Genomic DNA, 19,741 nt, shown 5'->3' with positions numbered 1-19,741 from the left:
CATGCATATTTTGTCTTCATTTTATATATTTGCTAAATAAATATTGCTCAGAAGCAGGTTCTTTAGCTCACTGCTCAAGGCATAACGACTGTTTCTACTGTGTAATAATACAGGAGCAGGTCTGTGAACACCCAGAGTATAGAGCCTTCAGCCTGAACCAGACAGGGTAATGGTAGTAGGGGCCCAGGTGTCCTCCTTTTGCAGGTGTTTCACCTTGTAAAGAATATCAATTTTCTCAGCGATCCATTCTTTGTAGACATATAATGAATATAGATTAGCAACATGTTTGAACATGAAGTCTGATCTGACCAAAGACCCGACTTCAGACAGAATTTCTAATGCTGAGTCTAGATTAGTGGCCTGGATGAAGTCGGAATAAAATATGACATGTAGTTTTCCCCAGGCCGGGTCTGATGAAAGCACTAACTAGTGCCTAATCATTACAGCCTCATGCAAGCATGGAGAATTTATGTAGCAGCTTTGTATTACTGAGCTCATGCTGCCCAATTATGCTATTCTGATATTTTTTATGGCTGGGGATGACTTCTTCAGTGAGGCGTGTAAAGGGCCTCATGAGTCTGATTAGTACATTGCTCTTACACAGAGGCCCTGGTGTGTGTGCACATACATGTGTGTGCTTTAATTGCATGTGTGGACCTTCTCCCAGTAGCTCCATCCCCTCTGGCGTTCTCTAGTTTTCTGTCCTGGTCTGCAGCACAATAGCTCCACAATCTGGCAGAGCTTTGTGGTTGTTTTCACGAGGTTCACACCCTTCAGGTCTCATGATGGGAGAATAACATTCAGTTGAGGCAATACAGTTTCTTTTGCGTGAGGTGTGTATCTCATAAACTCACATGCATGTATGTTCCTCTGACCTCAGCTCTCTTATATTCTCTATAGAGTTTTCCTTGCCATTGGCATGCAGTGCATCGCCTGGATCATGAGTTTCATGCAGTGCTGGTGGAACCCCTAAGAGGCTTTGAACACTCGCCTCTTCCTCCTCAGATGGGAGAACAAGCCTCAACATGGCGAGAGTACCAGGTGCTGCAGCATGGCTCACTGCAGGGCACGCTGGTAAAATTGGAAATGGGTTGTGTGTATGTGTGGGGAGTCTGTGAAATTGCCCAGGCCTGTGTGTGAATAATAGCCCAGCAGCTCTGTGCTATGCAGTGAATCAATGTGGCTCTGTGCCAGCAACAGCTAATATCACTGCCTCCCTTATTCGCATTTCTCTCACCCTCGCCTTGCTTCTCTTTTTGTTTGGCACATATAGCACCTTGCATACATTTAAATGTTAAATATAACTGTCTCTCCTAGATATTGTAGCAATACTCTCATAATTTTTCTTGGAGAAATGTTTCTTAAAGGTCCACATTTAGAGTTTCTGATGTGGTGAGAAGCTGTCAGCACAGCAAGAAGGAGCTTAACTCCCCACTGCAAGAAAGCAGCGAAGAGTTAATCATAACCACCATGGATTTGTCAAAGGAAGAAAGAAATTCTGTCTTTTCATTTCCTTCCCATCTGAAGAGTAAAGTCTGAAGTAAATAATTAGCTACTCTGTTACTCATTATCGCAAATGTCATTTGCTTTTGTACATGCATTCATCAGCAACTCAGTAAATCGAGTTCACTGCTGCCATGTGACACGGATCGCATTCCTGACAGAACCATGTTATACAGCCAGTTGACGCAGAAATAACTCGAAGAGCTATTATATCCCAGACAAGTAAATGAAGAGTAGCGTAGTGGGGCTTTTTTGTGTAGAGCACTGGGTCAGCCTGCAACGCTAAGTCATATGTATGAGCTGCAGAAAGCCGCTGATTCGCCAGTTGCATTTTAACCTCATGCCCCAAGCGATGTGTATTATGAACGGTTGGCAGTGGACAGCTAAATATAGAATCGACACACACCTTCAAGCGGTTTGTCTTTTTCGAAGGTTTGCTGGCTGCGCAGTGGCCTGTGAGCGGAGATGGAGAAAGACGGGGAGAGGGAAAACGAGAGCATGTCTGTTTATCATCGCAAACTGAGACTCCACGTGAGCTGTGGTTCACGAGGCAAGACAGTCCATTCTGTGTTTGTTTTCCCTTCCTGCTCCACCTCTCTTCCTCTGCAGTCGCCTACAATGGCAGCTCGAACAGTGACCGGCCTTCAGTGTTGCTGAAACGCTGCTCTGGCATCCAGGGTCGACTCTGTATGAGTAACTAAAGTGATACAAACAACACAGTGTTGTATTGTTTCGCTTTCGTCAGAAGCCGTCATGGCCCAAGAATGTTGCTGAAGAGACTGAAAATTTCAGCTCAACATCAGCCCACTTTGCTAAGTCTTGCCAAATTCATGTCACATCTCTACATCTCGAGCGTGTGTTGTCTGGTATTGCACTGTAGACAAGTCTGGCTGTGCCCTATCTGGCATCATTTACTGAACATACTTCATTTATAGAATTTGATGAGGTTGTTGATCCACCAGTAAAACAAACAAACAAAAAAAAAATACAAGGGTTAATTATATCCTGAGACTTCAGAGAAGCTGTCTGGCTTTCTGCCTGGTCTTCATGCAGCAAGCTTTACTTTCCTGTTAGAGCCAGGATGTGAGACCACAGGGGGTTAAATGAAAACTTTAACAATGAGATGATTAGAGCTGAACCACAGATAGAAGAATCAGATCTAAATCCAAGGTGTTCTAATTGGGTTTTGGTCCTGATGCAGGGGTTTTCTAGAAGCCTCACTCATATCCACGGAAATACTCCCGACTTCTTCCTTAAATCCAGTCTTATGTACACCTCTTGTGTATTGACTGCATTGTTTTGGTTCTCCTTTCTGGAGAACCAAAACAATGCATATCTTTGGAGACAACCTCTTCCTATTCTCACTTCATATCACAGAAACACTAATCTCTGCCAGCAGAACAGGAACAGAAAATAGAATTTTAGATGTGTACTTCAGCTCCACAGGGCCTCTGAGACTGGCTGTATTGATCTTTTTTGTTACCTGTCAGAGAACCAAAGACCATTCCCCTTGTGCTCTGGGCTTACTGTGTTAGAGAAACATGCACAGGAGGATTCTGAGCTGAGAAAACCAGTGTGAACTCTGTGACCTATATTCTAACCACTTTTACTTCCTAGCACAAAGCTGTAGTGTAGTGGCAGTGTTGAGCATTTCCCTTCACTCCTGAGCAGGGATCACAATTCAGAGAGGAACGATTGATCTTTGAGTCCTGATTTGTGTCACCTTCTAATCAGTTGACTTTGCCTCCGAAGGCTGACCTTGGATTAGAAGTCAATGCAGTGATCACACCATGTGTTCAACACAAACACACAAGCAGTTTAAACGCAAGACTATCCTGTCAAAGAACATGCTGTCATAGCAACACATCTTTCGCTGAAAGATAAACATACAGCTAGCCAATTAAGTGAGTGTAAAACAAATCTAATCACTGGAGAAACCAGTATTTTGATATCTAAGGCTAAAAACACAAACAAAGCAGCATTCCTTTAATTAGTCTGTGTTTATGCTCCAACAGAACAGTCTTTTTATTAGTCTCATGACTTTGGTGGTTGGTTTTCTACTTTGTGAGAGATGTGTAGGGAACTAATGAAACCATTGTGACGGCTAACTAAGGTCATAGGCGACTGCACTCATTTTATCAACTCGTCAGTCACATGAAGCTTTGTGATCACAGTGGTTTTGTGCTTTGATCTCCAAATAGCAGCCTATGGCATGAACACCAGCCCAGCAGGGGTGTCTAACCTCAGTTCATAATGTATGCACTCATCTGGTCTCAGTCACTGTATTTTGTAGAGGGTTAAATCTCTTCATTTTTAGACTCTTCCTCATTTTAGCCACCATCATCTGTGAGGAAATCCAGTCCAGACAACATGCTAATAACTAAGGACCTGCCTTTGATTAGCTTTACAAGAGATTAATAATCCATGCTTGCATGTCCAATGTAAAAACTGCAACATATGGCGAGCTAAAGATGAATTATAAATTGGGCGGGCAGCTCACTGTGAGATTATAGGCTTGGCCGTGTGCGTCCCCAATTTACCCGCCCTTAAAAGTAGCCTAAACCCCAATGCTTGGGGAGCTCAGATTAAAGGCCTTGGGTCAGTGGGTTTTGACCAGGGACTCTGCTTGCTTGAAGGACAGGCCTCTTAGATTGGATTGATTGCAGTCCTTTCAGTACCAATGAACCAACAATCAAGATTATAATGATGGGATTCCACTGATTTCTGATTGGGTTAATCCTGTGTCCTGTAATGACTTTTTAATCAAATACAGCCTCCTGCTGGTAGACGGTGCAATTTGTGGAAGCAGGATGGCAGGGGGAGGTATGAAGGGGAGTGTTTCACTAATTTATCAAAAGCTACAGCCAATAGTTATTTATTGACAATAAACACCCACAGGAACTTTGGTTATATAATAAACCAACTCCCAATGGTTAAAGGTTTTTATTGTGTCTAGATATCATCAGTTTAGAGCACTTGCTTGCTAAATGCAAGTGGTCTATTAATGTACGTTATAGGATGTGGTTGCTTTTATTCTAAATGAATGTACAGATATTTTTTTTGATAAAACTATTTATTTGTTCCATATAATGTCAGAAAATTAACAAAAAGGTACACCACAGTTAAAGCCCAAGGTTAGATCCTCATAATGCTTGTATATTGTCTGACCAATGTGCCAGAATCACAATATATTTAGTTCACTGTTGCATAGAACAAAGGAAAGCAACAAATCATTACAGTTAAGAAGCTAAATTTGTACATTCTTGTTCCTTTTCCTGTCATCCTCCTTATCAGTTAATCATCTAATTTCAGTTCTGGAGTAATGGTTTAATCTGCATTTGATCTTACTGGATCAAAGTTTTAGGAGTTATCTCTTGTTTTTAAAAGTGAAAAGACATTGTGACATTTTTTAGTAGATTGCACAATTAGTTGTGGCACCTACCCACAGAAAATGTGCCCGTGGAAAGATAAGGTTCCTTTCATTTGTTGGCAGATGCTACTCAGTTTATCAAAGATGCTTCTGTATAAATCATATCATGCCTCAGTGCCAGAGTTTATCTGTCCCTCATCGTCTTTCCTGGAGTGTGAAACATATTCTGGCCGCCATGCACACGACATGATGTCACCCAGTAAACTAGTTTTACACATTCACATATTCCTCTAAGTCCTGCAAGTAGGTCAGTTTGCCTAATACAAATTTCCTGATTTTCCTCTCTGTAAAGGAATTACTGGGATTAATGCGATACACAGTCAAACAGAGAAAATCCTGCCGCAGCCAGTCACGTGCAGTGTAAATGGGTAGCAGGTCACAGAGAAGAGAGAGTGCACGCTGCAGCTCCAAACAAGGTCAGATTCAGTGCCTCAGGTGATTTCAGATTAATGCCTACACTGGAGCTGTGAGGCAAGATGAGAATCAGAATTTCCATCCGATCACCGGCGGGTATGGGATTGAAAATGAAATCTGTAATCAGGAAGGTGATTATTTAGAGAAGGGAGAGCGTGGCCTAACCTAGATTCTGCTGGAGTGAAAGTCTGTCTCTATGTCTCTGTTCATGATTTTTGTCACTGCCTTGCAGGTTATAAACAAATTAAGGTTAAAATTAAGTCAGCCCTTATAAAACATCCAGTCTTTCATTTTACACAACCAAAGCGCATGACTGTTCACAGCCTTTGCAGAATATTCCTTTACATATGTTAGAAGCCTTAGCTTATATTTCATTCATAGTTATTTAATCTTCACAGAGGTCATCCCTTTCAGACAGTCCATAAAATCAAATAATATCTGGTGGCCTTCCCTTGCCTTGCTGTGATCTCCTAAGGTATTAAGAGCATTAGGATGCAGGCTTCTCGTGATCGCGCAGACACTAGTCCATTTGCTCTACTTTTCCTGTTTGGTTTTCCCATCTGTGGAGTCACTGCAGAACACGTGCAAGAGCAGCCAACATCCTGCAGCTGAAGAGGGAGAGACGGGGGTGGGAGGTAGGGGGGGAGCAGGATGATGCAGCCCAGATGGAGCCTAACTGATTATCTCAGCGGCAGTATTTTGGGAGGTTTGCTGAACCTCAGCTGAACCTCAGTAGAACAGATCAGTGTCACTTTAAAATGGCTCGATAAACCTTCTGTCAGTTGCAATCCTGATATTTCACATTTTAATTTCCGTTTCCATCTGAACACTTACGATGCTGTCGTTTCTAATCAACGGCTTCTTCTCTCATTCTCGGTCTCTCTAGGCCTTTGGACAAGCCTACTCTAACCACAGGAAGGTGGCAGCAGATGGGGAGAGCCGTGAAGAGTCTCTAATCCAGGAGTCGGCCTGTAAGGAGGCCTACTATGAGCAGAGGGTCCTGGAGCTGCAGACCGACCTCCGGCAGACACGCAACATCCTCGCCAACACCCAGTCCGAGAACGAACGCCTTAACACCATCTCCCAAGACATGAGAGAGGTATGGAAGGAGGAGCATAATCTAAATCACATGACTTTTATATTCCTAGTATAATAAGAGCATAAAAATGAATTTGCTAACTCGATCTATTTAGTCAGCTGCAGATGTAGCATGTGAGGCTACTTATCCACACTGCTCATATGAAGACCGGTTAAAGCCATCTCAAACCTTATTATTCTTCTTCTGAATATACTGTATTGTAGTGGTCTGTTTTTTTTACATCAGTTCTTTGAAAATGACCTCAGTTCTGAGTGTTTGTTGAGGCTATTGAAAGCTTTTTATGTCTGAAGCTGCAGAAAACAAAGAGAGATTCGTCACTAATCAGTCTCAGGCCATGTATAATTAACCTCCTGAGGAAGGTTTTTTATTGGTTTCAAATGAGTTGTCAAGCACTGAACCAAAGGCTTATAGTGCGGGATATACAGCCGTATACTTGCATCTCAATTCATTTATATTTTCAGTGTTGCTGTTGTCCAAACTTGTATTCATTAGGGTGTGACTGCAGAGCCATGAATTAGTCTGTTTTTGACATGTCGAAGCAAGATTAATCACACTCTAATGACTGTAGAAACACCTTACCTTCAAGGCTAATGTGATCCACTGCACCCATAATTAGATCCAGGGTGGAGTTGTGATTACAAGAAAAATAGTAAAGCCATGGGAAATATGTTCTGGTACAAAAGATGACAAGATCCTATATGAATAAACAATCTCTTAATATGCTTTTGAAATAGTGTTAAACTTGTTGCTTAAGCTATTGCATGAATCAGTATAAAAGGCCCACCTTAAACAAACCATTTTTTAAAAAACTAAATCTGTCTGGCTGTAGTATAACTGAGCCATTTTTCTCAAATTCCTGCAAGCTTCCCAAAATATCATAATGCAGACCTTTATTGTCTGCGTCCCACTTTGGACAAAGTCCGACCTCTTCACCGCTGCTATTTACATATACTCACTGCTCATTGACCTCATTAGAAGAGACAACAGCACGACCCAGAGAGTGGGCTGTGTGTCTTTGCCAGCGGTCGTGTTGGATGATGCTGCTGGGGATGAGAGGACTGAAATAACAAGAGGGCAGTATGGGTTGAAATCACACTGCAAGCAAGTTTGACACAAAGACAGGGAGACATAAAGGGATGAAAAGAGATGGATGGAGTCTGACAGGGAGGTAGAGGGAATCTCTCACCTTCAGACAGGTTTCTTTGATGCAAAGGTCCTTGCTCCCTTGACACTAGCCTTGTCTAGAATGGTAAAGATGAGATCTGAAGCAGCAGCTTCTTTGAAGAGTTTGGCTGTATGAGAATAGAAAGTACAGGCTACTCATGTTACATTTACCTTGATTTATATGACGCTCACAGCTCAGGCTTGTGTACATGGTGCTTGAAATATGAGACAGGAGGTCTGTTTTCTGCCTGTTTTAATTTGTTGCGTTGTATCAGCATTTTATGTAGGAATTCTTTGGTTTTAAATGACATTTTTGTAATTGCATTTTTGGCCCAAAGACTATTCAAGAATTGAGGATAAGCTGAAAGTGCTTCTGAGCTTTACATTCTGCAGCATGACATTAAGAACATCGTTTCTCAATTTCTGTAAAATTCTCCCACTGTGTGGTACTTTAAACCATATATCTCTGTTTCTGTACCACACATTTAACTGAATCCTCTGTTTTGCTGGACAAGATGGTGATTAGGCAGGTAAAGAAAACAAAAACGACTCGCGTCCTGAGCTTTTAGCCCGCCACGGCAGAATTCACTGCTGTTTTCTGGGAGTCACTGCTTCAGACAGATGTCAACAGCCTCTCCTCCTGAGATTAGTGACAGACTTAAAAATGGCATGTTACTCACAAAGACTTAAGTTCCAACAAGCTCCAAATTCCACTATAATTAGGTCAGCTGCTGCTCAGCTCTGCCTCTAAGTTGGTATAAGTTGAGCATTATCGAAGCCAGATGTGCCTCAGCAGACATGTTTTTGTTTTGGTTTTTTTTCCACAATATTTTTATTTTGTTTTTCCCAGCAATGGAAACATCTTTACATTGTATAGAAACTTGAATACAAACTGTTTTGCTGCTTTTAAAAAAAACAACAACACAAAAAACAAACAGACAAACAAAAAGTAACAGCAAACAAATAAGCAAACTGCTTCTCTCCTCTCTAAACTTTAGTGCAAGTCCAGTTACAGTCTGTTATTTCAAAGATAACACTACTAAATCAGCACTTAAGTGCCCTTATATTAGTACATAAGTGCACATGCATTCCTATGAGAATATACACAGAAATAAACATGCAGGTGCAGAAGCTGCATGGTCCATCAATCACTCATCAATCTGAGGGTCTGCTAAATCTTGATCTTTGACGTACTTCACAAAGGGTCGCCATATGTTTTCAAAGACCTGCTGCTTGTCTTTCAAAATGTAAGTTATTATTTCTACAGGGAGATTTGACAGCATCTGTCTCAACCACTGGCTGATACTTGGTCTACTCATTGATTTCCAAAGTAATGCAATACACTTCTTAGCAGTAAGCAAGCTGAGGTCTATAAAAGCTCTTTCATGTTTTTTATATTTGGAATTTTTTGGATACAGTCCCAGGAGGAAAAATTTTGGATTTGTTGGAATTTGTTTTGAAATAATTTTTTCTGTTGTTTTCCTCACCTCCTCCCAAAATGGGCTTATTTTCCTACATTGCCAGATACAGTGAAAAAAAGTTCCCTTCGCATCTATGCATTTTGTGCAGATGTCTAGAATGTTTTTGTCATATTTATTTAATTCAACTGGAGTGATGTAAGTCCTCATTAACCATTTGTAATGAATTAACTTATAGCGTGTGTTTATAGATTTGGTGTGTGTTTCAGCACAGGCCAAACTCCAGTCTTCCTCTGAAATCTCCAATTGTAAGTTTTCTGACCAGGCCTTGCGTTTGTGATGCGAGTTTTCTGATGATGAAGATGTCAGTAGATTGTAAATTTCTGAGATGAGACCTTTTCTCTGGCTGTTTTTTAGCATCATTTTTTCTAATGAAGATTGTTTAGGTTTCCTATGTTCATTGTTTTGACTAGTTTTAATAAAGTTTCTAATCTGGATGTATTTAAAAAAGTGATTTTTGCTAAGATTGTAGTTGGAGATAAGCTGCTCAAAGGTCATCAGAATATCTGAGTTCGGCAGGTAAAGGTCTTCAATAGTTTTAAGTCCCTTAGAGCTCCATTGCTTAAATCCTGCGTCGGCTCTTCCAGGAGGCAAGAGCTGATTCCCCCAGATGGGACTAAACTGAGACAGCATTTGTGTTTCTTTTAATTTTTTTTTAACATCATACCAGACCTTTATCATGTGTTTTAAAATGGGATTTTTGGTTTGTTTGCGTAATCTTTTTGCTGAATCTGAATGAAAATATAGGGGAAGAGGCAGTTGCAGACCATAATTTTCCATTTCAATCCAATGAGGAGATGCGTTTGTGGAAAAATAAAACATAGCAGACATGTTTTTGAAACAGAGCGTGAGTTCTTGTGTATAAAACTGGCCTGCAGGCTCCTGTCAGTCATCTAGTATCAACCTGAACATTATCACTATTTTGGCTCCTAAATTACCCACCTGAGGTCATTTATTTCCAGTATAAATTTGGAGAGAGATGAGAATACAGTGATTGCTGCATATCTGATTTACAGCTACAGCTGGGGTTGCACTGGTGACCTGCATGGTGGTCTTTCTGCTGGCGCTATTCCTTTTATAAACACCCCAATGCAGTGCCATGGACCCCGGACGGCTCTAATTGGTTAGATAAAAGGGTCTGGGGTGTAAATTGCGCCATGTATGGGAGATAATGACACCCTTCTAATGGTGCTTTGGTGGGTGCTAGGAGTGTGTGTGGCAGGCAAATGGAGGAAGCCTGGGCACTGAGGCTGGCATTGTGATTGGAGTGACAGGACTGAAAGAAGCTTTTGTCTCCTGGATTTTAAATTAGCCCAAATGCTCAGGCTGGGAGAGGAGGAGGGGGTGGAGGAGGGCACTAGGAGACGACGAGTAGTGCACAAAAGAAAGAGGAGGAGGCCTAAAATCCGTTAGCGAAGGAGAAGGGCTTAATGAGAGTAAATTCAACACCAGCAGTGGATGGTCCTGCTTCTCTGGGAGAGCATGGCTAATCATATTAGCGGCGAGGGGAATTGAACGACTCAATTTTATCATGGGATGCAACTGACAGTTGGGCCGAAACTGTGGCCCTTTTGTGTTTGGGTAAAAGCACATTTGCAAGGTTTCTTCCATATGGTTACGATGCATTTAGAGGGAGAACTGTCGTGGTGTCAGTGCAGCTGAAAGAAAGCTTGCAAAAGGCATAGAAATCATAATTTGACCGTGTGTTGTTCAAAAATCAGTCATAATTCCGCAGATCTGGCAGCTTCGCTCGGTGTAAATGGATTTTGCGTCTGTGTAGGACAGTTCATCCACAGCCGTTTCAGTTACAGCATTACAGCCGGCTACGTACGTCACATTTAAACCTCCCAGGCAGTCTCTCATGCCAAAGAACCGAATGTTAGCCCAAAGCGCTGATAAGACCTATTTCACTGCTACGGTGTTGTCTATAGGATTAAACCTCCAACAAAGAGCCAGTAACATTGTCAGGAGGCGCACCCTGATAGGCATGACTTCATTAAATCCAATCTCATGTCATGAGCCTACAGTGATGCCTGCCATTATCCTCGCTGAATGGGGATCCCCATCGCCTGCTTCTCAGGAAATTATCAAGGAAAGCTTCAGATAAAAATGCTCAAGATGTTATCCATGTAGTTCAGTCTATCTTTTTACTCTATTCACAAGCAAAGAACATGTGCTTCCCCCTCAGTATCACCACATGATTGCTTGCAGTTCTTCATTTCATTTCCTGAATTAATTCACATGCTTGGATGCCTTTTTTCTCCCACATAAACTTTTTTTTTCAGTTACCGTAATGTGGAAGCCATTCAGATGTTAAACATGGCTGGTTTTTCCACCTCATTGACACTGTGGACGAGGCTATTAGACATTAACCCATCCCTTTAATTTAAGTGCTGTCTCCAACTGACTGGATTAAACACCTGACAGAGAAGTGGGGGACTGAGACAGGGGAGATATCTGCATTGATGGGATGAGTTTAAAAGGGTGGAAGAGGGCAGAGGTTTAAGCTCATTGTGAGGAAGGCCATTGTGATTATTACAACCAGAAGAAATCTGAATACGAGGCTGCAGGTTTTCAGTGGAGCAGATGGGCACGAGAGTGATTCCAGTCGTGGTGCCGAGGCTTTACTTTGATTATAAAAAGGTGAGAGTTGAGCGTCGTAGAGATCCAAGTAGAGTTGCTCTTTGCTCCCTGTTATTGTCATCTGACGTAAGGCTAATGTAATAGGAGTCCTAGAGGGCGTAGGGGGTTGATGTCGATTGATCCTCATTATTTTTTGTGACATTAATGTCAAGACAAATCAGCTCCTGTCCTGTGCTAGTCAAGAGAAGGGTTTTGTATGAGAAGACAAACAGGAAGAAGGTTGGAAATTGGCTCTAGAAAGGGAAAACTTGCTACTACTGCTGTTACAAGTGACCCACAATCAGACGCACACACTACCTAGTCTACCTCTTCAGCTGCCTCATGAGCCATGTGTCTTTGAGATCGATAGTTATTTTAGGGGGCGCCTCTGAAATACATTTCTAAGATTTCTATTGATCCCCAATTATGCTTGTATTGTGATATCAGCTTTAAGGAAGCTCTGAAAATGTGTTGTTCTTTATTTAAGCCCCTGAATCACTGGACCGCAGAGGTTTTTCATGCCGGATCAATCGATACTAATAAATCAACAGCAACACAAACACACACAGGCCTATCCTTCAACTAATGGCTCTAAACACGTTTCTCCACTCTTCTCCTCTGTCATGCCAATGACCTCAAAATCGCTAATTCACAGTTAAGTGCAGGCAGGCACACTTTCACCCTGTGGGCTTTTCCACAGTCACGCACTGGGCAGAGCACCACAAGCCACTCGCTCACGGGGTTCCCTTCACTTTTAACTTTTTTAATTGTCCCAGTGAAAAGTGTGACCTTGGCTGTGTTTTCTCCTCCTAATGGATCCTGGGGAGGGTGAATAGAATGACAGTTGCTCGCAGCAGAGAGGAGGATGAAAGCAGATCGGCTTTCACCCACATTCTTCGCTTTGACAGTAGCGAGATGCCCCTGAGCTTCATTATTCCTTTATTCCTTATTGCTCTGTTCAAAGTTACACCAGAGGGGGGGTGGTTGAGCTGCACTGCATCTGCAACTCATTCCTCATCTCTCCTCAAGGTAATAAAGGGATGGGTTTGGCTTGGTAGAGTTGGATTTAACATGGACTGACATGACCTTGACTTGCTGCAGAGCCTACAGGATATTTGAAGTTTAGTTTTTTTTTTCTCATCAGCTAACTTAAGCCCAAAATAGTTATCTGTAATACAGCATCGGTAGGTGGATGCAATGGAACTAAAGCTCAGTACAAGAGAGGAATTCAACTGTGACTGATACATGGCCTCTATCACACTGGAAAGAGACACGAAGATGGGGGTTGGAAAAAGAGTGCAGCAGTGTTGGTAAAATGGCAAAATGGAGGTCAGTGGTATAAGAAAGAAGGCAAGAAAGGGGTTAAAAATAGCAGTACTGAGACAGTGTGCCCTTGGTGTCATGCCATCTGGGAGTTTCTCTGCAGAAATGTAGCTCGTGCATTTTACTAAAGTGCAAAGTGAGGAGGATAGAGAGTAAAAATGGGGGTCAGTGGAGTGAGATTTTACCAGAATAGTGCAGAAAGAGGATAAAAAATAAATTTATATCAAGCCTGTCTGCGCTATTATATCAATAATACAGTCTCGTGCCATCTGGGAGTCTGGAAGCACTTTCGAGGGAACCAAACCAGGGGTAAGAGGTTAGTAAATATGGATTTTTCAGAAATGCAAGCTGGCTTCTCTGGAGTTATTAAGAACACAGCAGAGCCTTTATCAAAGCATTAGAACATTTCTAATCTACACTTGTGTTAAGCCTGAAACCACCAACCGGTCACAGTGGCTTACTGAGTGATGCAGCTATTTCACATGGAGGTGGAGGTTACAGCGGCGCGCATAAACACACAAAAATTACTCAGAGCTTTGGTGAGATTTAAGCGGGCTCAGCCCCACTATGCTGTCAAAAGCAGTTTATAAGTGACAAAGAAGCTTTAGAGTTGAAAGCGAGAGCAGCTAGAAAACACTCTGACCCACAGAAATGTGCTGTAGTGACTTTTTTGCAGATCTGTTTAACCTAGGGAAGGTTTGTCTGACCAAAATAGCTCATATGCTTTATCAGGCATATACACATGCATGCACTCATCTGTAGTATGTTTCAAGGATCAAATAATACATCAGCCTGAGCTGCAGTTTTGTAGTGTAGCAGTACTACCTGGTGTTTTCAATGCCACCCACTTTGCATGGAAGCGGCACATTTGTCTGTATGTGTGTGGGCGTATTAAGGCAGCTGTCCAGACGTCACCTGTAGTGACAACAGTTACAGTCACAAACCACACTCCAGCCTGTGTTCATTAACAACTTCTCACTGATAGGTTCTCTGTTGGTGGCACCACAGATTGCCTTCAAAATATGACACCTCAGTACTGACAGCCACACACACGCGCAAACACCCATGATTGTAATTCATCGCGAGCATTCCCCAGAGAGCTGTGCTCCCCTCACTGAATTAAATGCTGTTTACACGGGAACACACATGGCCACCGCAGGATCTGTTGAATTGAAGCAAATCTTCTGTTCGGCAGCAGGGTAGTGTAACACTGCTGCCAGTCTCTGAGGGGCTCGTTGGAGCTGGAAGCAAGGTGAAAGGTCAAGGCCCTGGTATACATTTTAATCAGATTGGAGTGGGATCTAAATCAGGTTGAGTGGTGGCCTGTATTCATCTGGACCAAACAGCACTGACCCTCCAGCTGAGCCACATAACCCTGAACAGGAAGACACCCGAACAGCCAGCTGGCACAGCTTTGTTGATTTAAAAACTGCTCTTACGTTGAGATTATGTTCACAGTCTTTAAGATTTAATTGTGTGTGTGTTGTTTGATACTCCCATGCTGACAACAAGAATATCTAGATCAGATTTTTTTTTTTTTTTTTAGTTTTTGCCTTAGAAGTCAGGACCACTGCACAGAAGCTCTGTGGTACGACTGATCTGTATTGTGAGCTCATGCATTATTTAGCACAGCACTGACATTGGGGCTTTCTCACAGCAAACACCCACGCTCATTAGACATGCGCGAACCCCAAATGAATATTAATCCACCTTCAAACGTCAGCCTCTACTCAGTTCTCCACGTAGCGATTAATTATTACATAGAGCAAATGAGGAGCATGTACTCTTCATCAGGGGGATTTAGCAACGTATTTGTCACTGCATTCCTTTTTTCAGTAAGACAAATAATTAGCAAGGAAATTCAAGCAACAAAAAGGCAGAAACAAATTGCTTTGCATTGCATCAAAGTCTCTTGAGTCACATTATCTTGATGTTCTTTAGCTAGAAAACTGTAATACTATGTAGTTGTAGTACTGTTCTCATGGTCATTGTCTTGAATGGGATCTGAGCATGATACAGTGAAATGCATCAAACCACTGACCTTTTAGTAATTAAAATGTGTTTCTGACCATCAGGATATCCTGTCATCACCAGCTCATTGTTTCACTTATTAAGTCAATACTGTTACTGATGTGTACTCAGTCAATGTAATGCGGATATGAGAAAGTCTGCAAAGTGAAAGCCTCTTGTCGTGGTCGCTGAAATGATCCGAGTGCAGGGATTGTGATGGCAACAGCATGAGAGGAAGGGGCCACCTGGCAAGGGATTGGGAGGCTAATTGTCTCTCTAGTATGAGGTTTTCTCCTCCAACTCTCCAGAGAGGACACGCATCACACATATGCATAGCCACAAACATGCAAATGGTAACTATAGAGATTCCTCTGACTGCCGCTCACATGTAAATATGCACAAATGTGGCTGTTTAGGTGATAACATCACCAGCTGTGTGCGTTGACTGAAACTTTGCCATCAAATGCACGCAGACAGAAAAGAATGCATCATCATGTGAAAGTTTGCACACATGTTCACCTACACACACAAACGTTTAAGGTCAGTCCAGAAGCTGCTGAATCCAGAGATCTGTTTCCTTTCTCACATTACACACTCACACATGTTCACGTATTCACTTCAAAAAGGGTGAGACGCCCACCTTCTGCCAGTGAGTTCTCCTTACTTACTTACTCATTGGCTGCTAAGATGTTCCTCACCCAAATGCAGGGTTTTTCCTGCCAAGCTTTTTTTTCACTTTTGCATAGAACCCAAAAGAGGTTTTAGCCAACATCAAAAGAAAACTGCCAGCATCAAAATGACAAAAATTGAGAATTTGTAAGCCAGTTTTGTTGATTGGGGTTGCACTTAATCAACTACAATAGATATTTTTGCTTATTGAATGGTGAAAAATTACAGGAAAATGCATGCACACTGATTGTGCTTAGTCACATCCCCAAAATCCCACAGTGGGCAATGGAAAACCCCTAAAATGTCCTGTGGGGTATTTCTGTTTCAAAATGATCCAAGAGCAGTGGGAGGGCAGTGACAAACCTAACAAGAAAATGGTCGGACAGGGCGTTAGACGAGCACAGGTGGCGCAGCAGGGCTGATCGGATCCTTATGGCTTTTAGTCTATGTGAGTGTCTTCCAGAGGGGGAAGGGCATGTCTCTTACCTCTCTACCTTTATATAATTTATGGTGCCTTTACTGAGCAGCAAGAGAGATCGAACTGCACTTCCAGTATATTAGAGACACAGTGCTATAATGTAATAACTGCCCAGCAAACACAATGTGCTCTGCTTTTTTTGTTTTACATGGATCAACATTTTGGCTCACTGACTCACATTCCCAGCACATATTGATCGTTATACCTAAAAAAAAATGGTCCAAAAGACCAGCTGATTTAAATTCAAACTGAAATTCAGGCGCTTTTTGTTCACACTTCTTATTTCTACCAGTTCCGTTCAGTTCTTGTGTCCTCATGTACAAAGAATCAAGCCTAATGAGACTCCTCTTTAGAAAATTAGACCCTTACAGAGCCTCCTTGCCATTGTATGACTGTCACCAAGAGAGCGATAAGTAGGCTTCAATCTCTTTGGTGCCATCAGAACTGGCAGGCGAGCACACTTGTGGCCCACTGCCCGGAGAGACACCTGGCGCCTTAAACACAAACAGACACACACACACACACACTCACACATACACACACACACGTTTGCTCTGGCCAGATGGGAGCTCCGTTTTATCCAGCAAGATTTAGAGTGTTAAAGAGCCAACGTGACACAGTTACACTAAAGCAACAATATCCAATCAATCGCCATCTCTCTCCCACTCAGTCAAAGACGATTTGGAACGGTGGTCACTGTCAGCTCTTCCTCTTTTCCTCCCTCTCTGTCCACCTGGTTTGGCCTCACAGAACAGCCAGATGGTGGAGCTCCAGAGGAATCAGCTGCGTGATGACATCAAGGAGTACAAGTTCCGGGAGACTCGTCTGCTGCAGGACTACACCGAGCTGGAGGAGGAGAACATCTCGCTGCAGAAGCAGGTCTCCGTGCTCAAGCAGAGTCAGGTGAGGTGATGTAAATGGTGAAAATGATGGTATAGTTGTCTCAAAATGAGGACGGATGGAGCAGAACATCCCCCTTCTTGGTAAATTCACCTCCACTGATGGTTATCTTCATACTGCCTCTTTTGGTTAGGCTTAATTAAACGGGTTGCTTCAGGCTTCTCACCCAGGTTCTTTCATTAACACACATGTGCATCTTAGTAGCCCTACAGGACCTCATTTCACACACACCAGCTCTTACTCCTTTTCCTTTTTATACTATCTGACAGCCAAAAGATGTGTTATTGCTTTAATGTTCAGATTTAATTACTTTCTTAAAAACATTCCTCTGGTAGAGTAAGAGATAAGCTGCTGACTTTGTTTTTTAAAAACACCTCAAGCTGCTGTTGAATTTTGGACGTGTCCGACAGATTATCATTCATCAGACCAGAGATTCTAACACTTCATGGTAGAAAAAACACTTCCTCGGTTTATTCAAATGTATTGAAAGAAGAAAAAAATCCCCTTTTCGCCTCTGAACACATAAAGTGCAGCTGAATTTCCAATAAGTGTATTTCCATTTGATGAGAGCTTTTATGCCTGAGCTGATAATTCTTCTCATATTCTCTCGCCTTGGATTCATCAAATGGGGACATTGTTGGATTAAACAAAAGATGCAACTGTAATTTTAAGAAGCCAATAGTAAAGAGATTCCCAGATCTAATTAACTTAAATACTAAATAGAAAGGGAAATTAAATTGATATGTTTTTGATTAACATTATTTTGAATTGTGTAATTCTTTTTGATCCTGCATCATTTGCATCACACAAATCAGCCTGAGAGTTCATTCTCACTGGAGCTGCATCTACTTAGGATGTTCAGCGTGTGTAGATCTCCAATACTCATGAAAGCAATTCCCTTTCCTCCTCGTCCAGGTGGAATTTGAGGGATTAAAGCATGAGATCCGTCGTCTTGAGGAGGACACTCAGTTTCTTAACAGCCAGCTGGAGGACGCCATCCGTCTGAAAGAGATCGCCGATCGTCAGCTAAGTGAGGCTCTGGAGACCATCAAGACTGAGCGTGAGCTGAAGGCGTCCCTGCGGAAAGAGCTTTCCCACTACATGAGCATTGGAGACACTCTGTACCACAGGTAAACACAACACAAACAAGGTGCTCACAGGTTTCAGCATGCACTATAAACAACACAAAATGACGCTCTGTTCCCACATTGTTCCTTTAGCCCTCTTAGCATTTCTCTGGATGGTCTGAAGTTCAGCGACGATGCTGCCACCGAACCTAACAACGACGAGGCTCTACATGGATACGAGAATGGCTTCACCAAACTGGCCAATGCCATCGCCGATGACGACAACCGCATCTCCACGCCCAAGAAGGAAGACCTGTTCCGTCCTGCACCCAGCCTCGTCGACGACCTGCTCAGTGAACTTAACATCTCAGAGATCCAGAAGCTCAAACAGCAGCTGATGCAGGTTTGTGCTTGTGGTTCCACCATGAGAACATTGTTTCTCTGTTAACAGTAAATTACACCACTCTGTTATCTGGCTTCAATAAGTAAGCACTATCAATTCTTGACAAATTGAGTGCATAACGGAGTAAAGTGCTCTGACAGATTCTAATCTAGTTTCAGAAATTGTGTTGACTTTAGTTGCAGTAACAGATAAACTCAGTAGAAAGAGAAGTAGATTCAAACAAATTAAATGTTTGATGTCTGTTTAGTTTCTCATGGATATGGAATTTCGGAGGCCTTGAACCTTAACAATACACAGTTGCCTGTTTATTAACTACAACTTGCTCAAACAATGTTCAGATTTTGCTGCAACTGATTTCGGGAAATGATGATTCAGCAGTATTGTATGTATGTTTGGCCAGCGTTTATATTCTTTTGTCCATCCCATTTAATAGGAAAATCTAAATAAATCTCTATATACTATGTAGTTGAAAAATACAACAAACTACATCTTCCATAATGATCATAAAGTTGAATCAAAATCTCTTTAAAACAGCCTTAGTAAGCACTGAACATTAAAACCTTTAAGACACTATTTATTTGCTAGGTGTTGCTAATCAACTGCCAATTGAGGGTGCATTGGTTAAACTGAAGGTGTGTCTCAGACAGGAGTGTTTTAGTTGTATCCAGCCCCAGTCTGCTGCAGAAATCTAAATCCCCTTACAGCAAAGTTAATCCAGGGAGGCGCACACACCCTCCAGGCTACGCTGGGTCTTGGAGGCGAGGCAGCGGGTGGTGGCACCAGAGGACCTGCCATCTGCTTGCTCATCACCCCATGAGTCCAAGGTCACGCCTGATCGGATGCCATGGTTACCAGAAAGTAGTCGGAACCTGTGGATAGTAATTGTTTTGAGGGCTCAGGGATTAAGTGTTTCTTTCCCCCTCTCCCCTCATCAAATGTAAACATGTTTGCTGGATTGATGTGTGAATCTGAAACCGACTCAGTGCTGTCCTGCTATGGTGACTGTGCTGGTTCTCAGCTTGAACACTGTGATGGAAAAACTAGCCAACTGTGACAAAATCCCATGTTTGATATGACCCAACAGCATGTCATGCTGCCTGCTAAACCCTCTGGACTGGTCATTCCACAGATTCCTGGCAGGAATCAGAGCAGAGGAGACAAGCAGTTTCTTTTTTGTCATT

The 19,741-nt window shown here is 42.3% G+C and overlaps 1 protein-coding gene across 5 annotated transcripts in view; it reads left to right on the top strand.

Annotated features, from left to right (window-relative positions):
• LOC111588707 (protein bicaudal D homolog 2-like) overlaps positions 1-19,741 on the top strand; it is a 43,974-nt gene that overhangs the window by 10,962 nt on the left and 13,271 nt on the right. For all 5 annotated transcript variants that reach the window (XR_008602509.1, XM_023299214.3, XM_023299213.3 and 2 more), the window contains exons 2-5: positions 6,234-6,446; positions 16,941-17,093; positions 18,006-18,220; positions 18,311-18,560. Coding sequence is in view for 4 of the 5 variants with exons in the window: in XM_023299214.3 (XP_023154982.2) it covers positions 6,234-6,446; positions 16,941-17,093; positions 18,006-18,220; positions 18,311-18,560 (831 nt within the window). In the remaining variant the exon portion in view is untranslated. The remainder of the gene's footprint in view (positions 1-6,233; positions 6,447-16,940; positions 17,094-18,005; positions 18,221-18,310; positions 18,561-19,741) is intronic.

The sequence above is a fragment of the Amphiprion ocellaris genome, chromosome 8 (assembly GCF_022539595.1).
Source record: "Amphiprion ocellaris isolate individual 3 ecotype Okinawa chromosome 8, ASM2253959v1, whole genome shotgun sequence".
Lineage (NCBI taxonomy): Eukaryota > Metazoa > Chordata > Actinopteri > Pomacentridae > Amphiprion > Amphiprion ocellaris.
The sequence above is the reverse complement of the archived record's forward strand: the minus strand, read 5'-3'. Positions and strand labels throughout refer to the sequence as shown.